This window comes from Ictalurus furcatus, chromosome 28, assembly GCF_023375685.1.
Source record: "Ictalurus furcatus strain D&B chromosome 28, Billie_1.0, whole genome shotgun sequence".
NCBI classification, from domain to species: Eukaryota; Metazoa; Chordata; class Actinopteri; order Siluriformes; family Ictaluridae; genus Ictalurus; species Ictalurus furcatus.
The window spans coordinates 7,000,444-7,013,724 of NC_071282.1; the positions used below are offsets into that span (position 1 = coordinate 7,000,444).

A 13,281-nucleotide genomic window follows, 5' to 3' on the forward strand; every position below is an offset into this window, starting at 1 on the left:
CTGAGGCTAATTGAAAATAACAGAGGGGTGGTGTTTCTGCCTGAGCGCAGACTATCTTGGTTTCATAATTGTGATTTATTAAAAGTTTTCCAGATTGTGTCACTGCCAGTGACACAACAGATTGAAAAATGTTAATGTTTGTTGTGGGGAAACAAAAACAGGATGCTGCTCATCCAGAAACGGAGGGCTAATGAAGTCAAGCATATGTCCTTCAGATGCATGTACATTTTGCACATGCATGCAAGTGATTGTGCCTCTCTTTATGTGTATTTTTCTTCTCGAGTGTTAATTTAAGGCTTGCCATCCATTAAATTAGAGTATGCAGGAAGGAGTGGGAGGGGTGATTGGGGTGAAGAATGATGCAAGAAAGGAGTTGTTGATAGAGAAGGCAAAGAGAAAAACGGAGACTGTTTCTTATGTGAATGCCTTCATTAACAGCAGTGTACAAACATGCATTTATCTTTTAAACAAATAGGTTGCATCATGCTCTTTCCCTCATGCTCTCTAGTCTCCTCTTTTCCCCTCTTCTCCAAGCGCACAAAATAATTCGATTAGACTCAGTGAACATGAATTAAGCAATGAATTATAAAAAGTTGTACCATATACATAGACGCTATATCTCCAAAGAGCCATCTGTCTTTTTTTAGGTTATAAATCTTTCATGCAATGTTCCATGTAAATAATCCTATCACATTTTTCATCACTGGATGTAATTCCACCAGAAGCTATAGTGTTTTACCCTCATGACCACCAAATATTGATGTCCTATAATAACCTGGAGGCCAGCCTTGGTATAAAATAGATTTTTTTTCTCTCCCTAGTAACATCCATATTGTGGATTCATATTGCTAGTGCTTACAACTGTACATATTTATGTTCACTATTTATTGAAACACTTTCCTTTCTGAAGGACATTTTGAAGGGCAGCATTTGCAAGTAATGCAAGATTTAAATGTATGGAATGGAGAAGAAGGAAATGAAACAAGAAAATGAAGGCCTTCACACCTCATCAGTCATAGAATGTCTGCATTTTTATTTCTAAGGTTAGATCTAAGGGCAAAGCACACAGATTCAGAACTATCTGTAATTTGGTCTGCAGTACAATTGTTCATTCCTGAATTTTCTAACTTCCTGCTTTAAAACAGACATTATCCATTCGGGGAAAAAAATGAGACCATAACCTATTGCAAATTGCATGGGATTTCTCATTTCTCATAGACATGACATGCAGAATTAAAAAAAAAAAAAAAAAAAAAACTTAAAATCAACAAACATTTGAATAAAAATGAAATTTACAACAAAATGAAAAAGAAAATATGAAATATTTTACACTACTGTTCAATAACTCATAAATAACTATACATGGACTAAACAGGAATGAATGACTAGTACTTTATTAACTACCACTACTGGATAATTACCCAGAAGCTGGTGGATGCCAGACTGAGTAAAAACTGAAGTTTCGATCAAGTTAGGTGATAGGATGAAAGAATAATTGTGTTAATACAGAGTTAATAGGAAGCAGGTGCGCATATAAATGCAGCAACCCAATGAGGGACAAAGGCAAAGACAGGACCAGGAAGTAAATAAAAATAAATAAATGTAATGAATCCAAATGAAAATGAGATCAGCACTGGGACATGCTGGATTGGGTGCTGAGGGGGGGATTCATGAGTGTTTGGTAGTTCATTATGAGCTAAGCAATAACTATAGTACCAAGTCTTATATACTGTATCTCCTGGAGAACTACCAGCTTACTGCCAATTAAATATATGCTCAGAGGAGGCAGAGGTCAACACACCCCATATCCACTAGTACCCCTTCTAAATTTTTTTTTTTGAGCTTTTATATGAATCAGAATGATTTATAGACTTTTTATAGTTACGTAAGGTAATAATCAAGATGATCAATCAGAAGAACTTTGTTGATTTGTGGTGACCCTTCTATTCAAAGGGACAAATGGCAGTAAATACCCCCCAGAGCATAACAGAGCCACTGTCATCAGGTGTGTGCCTGTGTATTTGGGGAGAGAACAAGAATGAAGTCCTTCATTGAAACTCCCCTTTTCGGAGAACAATATACAGTCTTCACCTGTCCATTTTCTATATATATAAAAAAAGCCTAGTGACTTTTTCCTTTTCTCCCTTTTCTAAAAGAGCTACAAACAATAAGGAGCCATTCTGAGGTGCTGACATTTAGTCATGCAAAATATGGTGAATAATTCAGCAGGGTGAGACATTCAAATGTCAGGAAGGGGCCAAGTGGAAGAGGGGAATAACTAAAAAAACAGAAAATGAAGTCAGGAACTAAATAAGGATGGACACCCACTGAGCTTTAGATGCTGATATGGTAATCTCAGGCCCCCTTTGGACGAGTGCGGCATCCTGTTTCATGCAGTGTTAATGAATATTTGGAGTTCTAGTTTGGCTACAAAATATTCAATATTCTTTGGGGTGCACAGTGATGCCTTGATATAAATTCAATAGAACTGCATAGATAAAGTGCTATTTGACATTTGGTTTCTGAATGTTCAGAAAAAAGGACCTAAAGTTACAGAGAGTATGAAAGGGCAAGAACTTTCCATAAAATAATGCTATTGCTATAAACACTACACAGTGGTTGTGTATTTTATAAATATATATATATATATACATAATCGTTATGGAAAAAGTGTTCATTGTAAAATTGTTAGTGACTGTGCCTAGTGGTGAGGAATTATTTGTAAGGTGAGTCTTGCTTTATCGAAGCCAGTTCAGTTGAATTGGAATGAAATCTTTAAATGTAATTTTCTTCTTTTTCACTTTTGGAGTTAACCAGACATTCAGATGTTAGAACATATTTCAGTTCACCAAACCCTGTAGTTTTCAGAACTACGTATGCATAACAGACAATGCATATAAAATATGTATATGCATATAGATTACGTGTATGCACCGTATTCATATAGACTATGTATATACTGTATATGTGTTTGACCATGTGAAGGGTTTTTGCAGACTGCCCCACGTTTTCTTCATTCTTGTTACAACAACGGAAGGAAAGAAAGCAAATAATGGAAACAGGAACCCATAGTGCACAGATGTTGAGTGTGTGTGTGTGTGTGTGTGTGTGTGTGTAGCATCTGGACACCACATATGGCTTGTGTTACTAGTGACTAAGTCCAAAATAAATAAATAAATCACATGGCAGCCAGCTTCATTCTTACATTCAATGAAACACAGCTCTCTCCCTCTGTGTACTTTCTGTAAAAGGTACACTGGCTATTCTCTCTACCTTTCTTTGTCCATTTGTATTTTCTATTCTCTCTATTTATCTCCATTCCTCTCCTCTTTATTGATGACACCCAGTATCTCCTAATTCATCTTCTTTAAAAAAGGAGGGGGAAAAGAAGCAAAAGTACATTTTCTCTCTCCATCTGCCTCTCTTGTACTCACTCACTCTCTCTCTCTCTCTCTCTCTTCTCTTACTCAGTCTCTTTCAATACAGGAGAGCAACAGTACTTCCAGGAATATTTAACTAAGGAGTTTATGTATTTAGTTAATATGTGATGCACATAATTAAACCTATTACTTTGTGCTGACATGCCTTGTCTTAGTATTCACAGACGTCCTAATCCAGAGAGATTTACAGAAGTGCTTTATAATTGCCATCAAAAACTAATTAGTACAAATAAGTCAGGGTCTAAGAATCTTATCAAGCTAAAACCTTGTTAGAGAGGGTTTAGTTAAAAAAAAAAAAGTGCTCTTTTAAGGGCTTGTTGAAGAAGTAGATCTTTAGTCTTTGTTTGAAGACAGTCAGTGACTCAGCTGTTCAAAAGCTCATTTCACCACCCAGGTAGCAGGACAGAGAGGATTCTAGATGCATGTCTTCCTGGTACCTTAAGGAATGGGTCAAGGGAATGTGGTGCACAGCAGGGTTTGATGAGCGCCTTCTGGTAAGTGGGGGTCGTCCCATTTTTGTCTTTGTAGGTAAGTATATGTGTATAGGATGCCAGTTGTGTGATGCAGAACATATCATATGTTTGTATTCTGGATCTGGAAGACTTGCTGCAGAGAGTTGAGGTATTCCAGTACTGAAATGATTGAACAAGCAACTGTGACCACTATGGAGAGAAATGGCCAGATCTTCCTGATTCTGTAATGAGAAACCTTAGCCAGGTTAGCAGTGTAAGGAGAGAAAGATAGCTGGTTGTCCGGAACTACTGTAAGGTTGCGTGTGTTGCCAGGTGGTGAATTGTAAAAAAGTGGTAAAAACTGTTGAATAGAGCTATAAAACACTCTCCTTTGGTTTTTTTACCCTGATTTTCTCGCCAATTTAGTCTTGGCCTTTTCCCAACCACTGTTAGGTCTCCCATATCATATGACAGCTACAACCCCAGGAGGGAGAAGGCCAACTCGTGCTTCCTCCAAATCATGTAAAGTCAGCCAACCTCGTCTTTTCAAACTCCTGCTTATGCTGCGTCAGGGGCGTTGTAACACATTCCGACGATTCTCCCCCTTCTCCTCTGAAAGAGTCTAAACAGCAAAAATCAGGATAATGATTTATATCAAATAAGAGATTGACATATTTCCTAAAATCAGCTTTAAACTGATTGCGGACACTGCATGTAAAGGTTAATTTGCATTACTATACTATGTAAAAAGTAAGATGCCAGTTAAGGTAATGTTCAGTGTCAGTAAATAACAGTAACCCTTAAATTACTTAATACACCATTATCTGCAGTCTGTTGAGAATGAATCAATGATTTTAATTGATTTTATTCAGCATGCTGCTGCTTGTTCCAGCTTTGAAGAAGAGTTTTTTTGTCTGTACACTTTGTGCTGACTTTTGGGGCTTCCTTTGTTTATTAATGTACTGCCCTGTGTGTTGTTTGGTTTTGTTCAGTTTGCACACACTCATATGTGAAAACAACTTCCCAAAAGCCCGAAAATACCTCTTAAATCTAATTTAGCAGAACAAATAAACTGAAATAGTGGGAGCTGCAGGAAAACGGGAAGTGAGCTGTGTCCCCGAGCTCAGATCTCTATTTAAAGACCACAATCTTCCTGTGGAACAGCTATTTTTCATTAAAGGCAGTCTCTCACACACACTCTGACTTTCTTGTACTCAGACTGAGATCTGTTAGGTATGGTCAAGAGGCTTCGAACGTTCTAGAGATGCTGTGTGAGTGTTTTAATTTCTTCAGTGTTGTCACATTAAAAGATATAATCAAATATTTACAAAAATGTGAGGGGTGTACTCACTTTTGTGAGATACTGTATATATATATATATATATATATATATATATATATATATATATGTATATATAGATTATATATATATATATGTATATATATATATAGATTATATATATATATATATATGTATATATATATATATATATATATGTATATATACAGAATATATATATATATATATATATATATACACATGTATGTGTTTTGCAGGCATTCTAGAGTGTTAAATGTAACTATAAACAGATAAAGAAAAACGTTTGATTTTCACAGATAAAAATGTCGTGGTTACGCATGTAAACCTGTTCCCTGAGAAGGGAACAAGACGTTGCATTTAGCATAACAGTATGGGAAGCGCCTTGCGCGCGTGACCGGTATCTGAAGCTTGTGTAAAATCATGCCTCTACTTATAGGCCTGCCATGATCAGGTGACGTGGCAATTAAACGCGTCGCATGATATATATGGCACCTGTGAACCACACCGCCAGCCTCTATTATCTGAAGCGAAGACGCAATTCACAGGCCTGCCCTGGTATGACAGAGCTATGCAACGTCTCATTATCTTCTCAGGGAACAGGGTTACTTGCGTAACCCTGATGTTCCCTTTCAAAGGGAACTTCGACGTTGCATTTAGCATAACAGTATGGGAACAGGAATACCCACTCCGTCATACCGAGGGTACAGCCTGTTCAAAAAGACCCAAGCCCAAGGGTCACTGCAAGACACTCGAGCCTGGGGTGGAATGAATATCCAGGCTGTAATAACGAATGAATGTGTGTGGCGTAGACCATCCTGCAGCAGCACACACATCCTGCAAGGATACCCCTTTGGACAAAGCCTTCGAGGAGGGGACTGCCCTAATGGAATGAGCTCTTATGCCCAGAGGCGTGGCGAGACCGCGTGCCTCGTAAGCCATAGAGATTGCTTCCACTATCCAATTAGAGATGCGCTGCTTTGACACAGCATTACCTTTACTGTCGCTGCCAAAGCAGACCAGCAGCTGCTCTGACTTACGCCACTGGCTGGAGTGTTGGACGTAAGTACAGAGAGCCCTTACTGGACACAGCAGGTGCATCCTCTCTTGTTCCGGTGTGAGGAACAGAGGAGGGCAGAAGGCCTGCAACACCACAGGGTGGGCAGCCAATGTAGGCACTTTAGGAATATAATCCGGCCTAGGATACAGGAAGGCCTTGGCTAATCCAGGAGGAAAGTCAAGGCAGGAAGGGGCAACAGAGAGAGCTTGTAGACCTCCCACTGACTTGAGAGATATCAGGGCCAGTAGAAGAGCTAACTTTAGAGTCAGAAGCTTCTCAGAGGCTGGCTCTAAGGGCTCAAATGGGGCCCCAGACCTTCCAAGAACACAGAAAGGTCCCAGGAAGGTATGTGCGGCCTGCAGATGGGCCTCAGTTGTCTGACACCACGCATGAACCTCGAAGTTAGAGGATGTTGCCCCACAGAGGATCCATCAACCGGGGCGTGGCTGGCCGAAACAGCGGCCACATAACCCTGATTGTAGAAGGACCCAACCCTGCTGAGAAACGTTCTTGTAAGAACTCCAGGACTGTAGCTATTGCGCAGTTCACTGGGTCTAGCTGACGTTCCCCACACCACAAGACAAAAAACCGCCACTTGAGCGCATACAATTTCCTTGTGGATGGTGCTCTAGCGTTTAACATGGTCTCTACAACCTCAGTTGTGAGACAAGAATCTATGAGCTGGTGCCCCTCAGGGGCCACACCCACAGTTTCCATAGTTCTGGCCGAGGGTGATAAGTCAGCCCTCCGGCTTGAAACAGTAGATCCCTGTGGATGGGAATCTCCCAAGGAGTACCATCGAGCAGGGAAATTATCTCCGAGAACCATATTCGAGCTGGCCAATAAGGTGCTACTAGCAGCAGATGTAGACCGTCTTGGCGAACTCTCGCTAGAACTTGTGGGAGCAGAGCGATCGGGGGAAAAGCATATAGACGTGACCTCGGCCACGTGTGCACCATGGCGTCCAGCCCCAATGGTGCGGGAGGAGTGAGGGCGAACCACAGCAGGCAGTGTGTTGTCTCCTCAGAGGCGAACACATCCACTTCTGCTTGTCTGAACTTCCGCCATACGGACTCCACCACTTGTGGATGGGGCCTTCAACCCCCAGGCCTCAGCCCCTGCCTCGACAGGATGTCTGCCCTACATCCCAGCTGCCCAGAATGTACATTGCACTCACTGACAAGAACTTTCCCTCTGCCCAGAGAAGGATTAGTTTCGCCTGCCTGAACAGGGGGCGTAAGCGTAACCCTCCCTGGTGGTTGATATATGAGACCACCGCTGTGTTGTCTGACACAACTAGCACATGGTGACCTCTCAACTGAGGAAGAAAGAATTTCAGTGCTAGGAATACGGCCCGCATCTCTAGGCGATTTATATGCCACTCCAGATGAGAGCCGCTCCGCAGACCGTGAGCTGGACAGCCATTAAAGACTGCACCCCAGCTCGTGAGGGACACGTCTGTCATTACTGTCTTGCAGTAAGGAGACGCCCCTAGAGTGTGACCCGAGGCTAGAAACTGCAGGTACCTCCAAATACTCAGAGCACGTAGGCATCGCCACGTGACAATGATTACTCTCAGATGTTTCATCCCCGGATGAAGCCCCCGACTTTTCAGCCACCACTGAAACAGTCTCATGTGCAATAGGCCCAACAGTATGACGTTGGCTGCTGCTGCCATAAGGCCCAACAGTCTCTCGTAGAGACTGGAGGGGATGCCCAGACCTAGCTTTATCTTGCTCAAAGTTGATAGGATCAATCCTACGCGTGTTGGGGATAGAAACGCCCTCATCGTAGTAGAATCCTATATAACCCCTAGAAAAGTTGTCCTCTGCACTGGAATAAGAATACTTTTCTTGAGGTTCAACCTGAGCCCCAAACTCCTCATGTGGGTGAGAACAACATCTCGATGTTGAACCACCTGTTCTCTGGATTGTGCTAGAATTAACTAGTCATCCAGGTAGTTTAGTACACGGACGCCCTGGAGTCGCAAGGGAGCTAGAGCAGCATCCATGCACTTTGTGAAGGTGTGAGGGGATAAAGCTAGCCCGAAGGGAAGAACCCGAAATTGGTATGTGTTGTCCCCAAACACAAACCTCAGGAACTTCCTGTCTTTCAGATCTATCGTCACAAACCTGTCCTCAAACTGAATCTGTAGCACGATAAGTTTGAGCGTCAGCATCTTGAACCTGTATGTCCGAAGAGTATGGTTCAGATGATGCAGATCTAAAATTGGCCGCATATTCCCATCTTTTTTGCAGACCAGGAAATAACGGCTGTAAAAACCTCCCTCCCTTAGGGAACGGGGTACATGTTCTATGGCCCCTTTGTCCAAAAGGGAACTTACTTCCTGCGCTAACGTCGGGCTCTGGTCTGTGCTGACTACTGTGATGAGCACACCTCTGAACCGGGGGGGTCGAGCTATAAACTGGACCCGGTAACCCTTTTCTACGGTAGACAGAACCCACGGAGACACATTTGGCAGTTATTTCCACACTGCCCGATGGTCTTTTAGTGACGTCAACTATTCTACATTCTATTGGAGGGAAAGCATCAGATTTTCATTGCCCTGTGACAGCTCGCTGACCAGAGACCACTGAAAACTTGGGGAGCGCCTTAGCTAGGGGAGGCCCTACAGTAGCACTGGGGGCTACCTGCCCTAACAACCTCATGTCCCCTGATACGTCCCTCCACGGCCCCTCAGGACTGCTCTTCTAAGCCTCACCCGGTTCCCCTGGCTGTCTGCGGGGGTTGGCGGGCTGCCATACTCGCCTTCTGGGTCTCCCTCACACTAGTGCTGGCCCAGGCTCCACTCGTGGATGCCGGGTGAGCTCGAGACAACAGGGAAGGAACTGGCTTTTTTTTAATGCCGCCATATGTCGAGCTCACTCAGCAGGTCTGCTTGGTAGGCCTACAACACTATCATTGTCTGCAGTGAACCACAAGCAAGACTACTACTGCATAGGCTTGCCCACCAATGCCACAGTGGCCTTAGACGGTGGTTTGGATGGCAAAGCCGGCCCCGCCTAATTACCTGCCACTGATGGAGAGAGGTAACTTGGAAACGCTTCCTCCACCTTCAGCATAGCTAAATAGCCATGCTGTTCATTCCCCACAATGGCCGAATAATCCAACATTGAGGGGTTATAAATATGGCTTATGCATGGTTTCCCCCCAGAAGCCTGATATTTTGTCATGCACTTCTGGAAGAAAGGGGAGTTTCTGCAGTGTGAGGGATTTACTTTCACTTGGGAGAAAAAGGCTCATCCAGCCTTAGTAATCACTTCAAGCAGCTCTTTATATGCTGCTCTCAGTTTTTAACACATCCTTCTGGGTCTTCGGAGTCAGAGAGGAATTATTACTGTGTGTGTGTGTGTGTGTGTGTTTTTCCATTTTTTTTCTCCCCTTTTTGGCTTTCCATACCGGAATGTCGAGTCGCGACGCGAGCTCCAAAATCCAGCAGAGAGCCGAACCCGGAAGACAGAGCGAGAGATCTTCCGGATCCATAAGAGATCCCCCGAACCTGAGACAGCTAGCTGCCTCGGCAGCGGCCGGCCCAGATACGCGAGGCTCCGAAACCCAACTCGCTTCGGCTTCCGAGAAGAGCGCGAGTCGCGAGCCGAGCTGCTTAATGTAGGCATTACCATGCGCAGCCTCTCGAGGCTGCCATCGCATACTACACTCCTAAACACTTCACCTAGAAAGTGTGCGCTATTCCCCGTGATGAAACGGGAGCAAGCCGTAACACACTTCCTGAATTCTTTCTCGCTCCTTACTTCCCTCTCTTTTCTTTTCTTTTTTTCTAAAAAAGGGATAGGAAAGTTTAGAGATTTTGAGAAAATATCGAGTACAAATGAAGCATTTTTTGTCACACAAACAACAGACATGCAGTCTCGCTGAAGATAATAAGGCTGGAGGCGTGGTTCACAGGTGCTATATATATATATATATATATATATATATATATATATATATATATATATATATAAAATCATGCGGCGCGCTTAATTGTCACGTCACCTGATCATGGCAGGCCTATAAGTAGAGGCATGATTTTACACAAGCGTAAAATACTGTTATGCTAAATACAACGTCAAAGTTTCCTTTGAAAGGGAACTTTCATTCATTAATAAGTTAAAAAATTATGATCATTTGGCTGTGGTATAAGAGAAAACACTTCAGGATATGTTGCTATTTGAAAATAAATCAACTTCGGGGTGGTAAGTTACTCCTATAGTACAAGCCTCAGTAGGATTTTTTTTCTTTTTTACTGTAATTTCAGGGTCTGGTTGATTTCTGGATAACAAAGGCAGAAGCAGAGTTAATAACAGTCTTAAGGCCATTTGCTATGCATCATTATACTCTAAATAATATTAACAAATAACTAATGATCACAGCCACATCGAGAGAATAAAATGATAGTCACCTTTGGCATTCTTATTGCTACAACCTAATATTTCATCAAGCTATTTTTTTTTAATTATTTTTTGTTGGGTTGCTTGTTTGTTTGCTTTTTTAAGCCATATATTTAATAAGCATTGTCTCATTTCTTATTATTTATTTACTTTTATGATTTGGTATATATGCCTACATGAAGTTTTAATGGTATATTTATTTATTTTCTGTTCACTAACACATTAATGTGAAACTGGGACAAACATGAGTGTGCCTGCTCATTCATGCAATAATCCAATGAGCCAATCAGATGGCAGCAGTAACACAATGCATAAAATCTTGCAGATACAGGTCAAGCTCTTCAATTAATGTTCATATCAAACATCAGAATGTGGGAAATGTGATCTCCGTGACTTTGACCGCATCATGGTCGTTGCTGCCAGATGGACTAGTTTGAGTTTCAGAAATTGCTGATCTCCTGGGATTTTCATGCACAGCAGTTCTGTCGGCAGAAACACATTGAGAGGTCAGATAAGAATGACCAGACTGCTTCAAGCTGACAGGAAGGCTTTGGCAACTCAAATAATCACCCTTTGCAACCATGGACGCCGCAGAATACACAAAACGTCAAACCTTGAGGCAGATGGGCTACAATAGCAGACAACCACATGGGGTTCCACTCCTATCAGCCAAGAACAGGAATCTGAGACTACAGTGGGCACAGACTCAATTAAATTGGGCAGCTGAAGACTGAAAAAAGACCAAACAATGTTTTTCCAACAGCTGGATAATTACACATGATTGTGTAGTTGTATGGATGTTCCTAATAATGTGGATAAGTGTACATACCTTAAATATCCTTTACTTTCAAGATATTTTATTTGTGTAGCGCATTACAGAAAATGGGAAGTAGATTTAGATCCCCAATGAGCAAGCCAGAGGTGACAGAGGCAAAAAAAAAAAAAAATCTCCCTGAGATGACATGAACATGAAGCCTTGGGAGAAAGCTGCCTCTTCTGGGTGACACCAGATGGTCGAATTATAATTCATTACTCTACTACAACTGAAGTCATACAGTACTAAGTGTGTTGAAGGGATGTTTGACATGATCATGTTGTGAATAAGTGTCCTGGGATGAGATTTCTGCTGATGTTTCCATCTTTATGGACCTTTATACACAGGAAATCGATAATCGGACTCATTCAGGATTTATTTACTGTCTATGTTGACTGATCAAATACGGATTCCTGAATCATTTTCTGTCTCTCTCCCTTCTTTTTTAAAAATTTGTTCATTTGGAAAATGCCTTTCCCCCCCAAAGTGACTCAAGTTAGGTTGAATGCAATCCAATCATATAGCTGAACTGTTGGGGGTTAAGGGTCTTGCTCAAAGGCCAAATGGCAGCTCTATGACAGTCCTGGGATTTAAACTCATAACCACTGAACTACCATCAAAGCGTCTTGTCTCTCTTTAGTTGCTTAACAAAGTCACTAGAGAGTTCATTCATTCATGCATCCGCAGTTAAGAACTTTACGCAATGCTTTCAGAGCATTGGATTTGTGACTTAAAATCAATTTTAGTGCCCTGTCCATAAGGAGCGAGGCAAACAAGTTTATTAAATGAATGATGTTTGGGATTTCTTTTCCTTAAAGCACTTTTTGATATTGGAATCAGGCATGGGACGCAGTTGGCCCCAGGGGTTTGTGTGATGTCTTGTTTATCTGTATGTTTTTTTCTCTTGCATTTTTTAGATTCGTCTTTTCTTCAAAATGTGTCTCTAAAGCAGTTACAGTCAGGCTAGATTTAGATTCTGAATTGGCCACACATGGGCTTGCCTCTCTCCTTCTCTCTCTCTCTCTCTCTCTCTCTCTCTCTCTCGCGTGCTTTCGTTCTCTGTCTCTCCTTCCTCCCCCTCCCCCACCACTTTCTTCTTTCACTTCTTTTTGGATGGTAATGATACATTGCCCTCTACTGTTGAAAAAAGTGGTACACATTCTGCCCTGAATCTGTCATCAGAGAGTGCCAATAAAGCATTTCCTTGTCAGTGATGTGTGCCGTGCTGGTGTGTGTGTTTTCTTGTAAAGGTATCTGACAGTGTGCAAGGATGCGGTCAGAACCCAAATGGATGCCACATGCTCACCCAGTGGCACGTTTCTCGGCTGCCCCGACACACTCCAGTTTGTCTGTTCTCAGAGAAACTCATATTGAATTCATGAGGCTTGGGCTCTCCTGTAAAGTGTGTTTGTGTCAGGTGTTTGTGCCAGCTCTTCTCACTGTATGTGTGTGTAAGAACACAGTGTCACCCTGGGCATGAAAGGGTGGCTGTGCCGATCAAGTGTGTTTGACATTTTGATCCATACGTTAAAATGGGTGTGCACGTGTGTTGATCCAGGTGTCTGTGACTGCACACACTTCACAAACGGTCCCTCTTGTGAGCGGTGTCAGGACGGTTACTATGGGAACGCACTGACTGGCAGCCCAGGAGACTGTGTGCCCTGTCCCTGCCCAAGCCGTACCACTTGTGCACAGGTGCCAGAGACAGGGGAGGTGGTCTGTACCAATTGCCCAGCAGGACAGAGGGGTGAGTCACAGTTTACTCCATTTTTGCAATATTCAGAG

At 42.4% G+C, this 13,281-nt stretch overlaps 1 protein-coding gene across 1 annotated transcript in view; it reads left to right on the plus strand.

Annotated features, from left to right (window-relative positions):
* Window positions 1-13,281, plus strand: part of lamc3 (laminin, gamma 3) — a 176,906-nt gene that overhangs the window by 133,903 nt on the left and 29,722 nt on the right. The window contains exon 13 of the mRNA XM_053618520.1: window positions 13,055-13,243. Within this exon, the coding sequence (XP_053474495.1) occupies window positions 13,055-13,243 (189 nt within the window). The remainder of the gene's footprint in view (window positions 1-13,054; window positions 13,244-13,281) is intronic.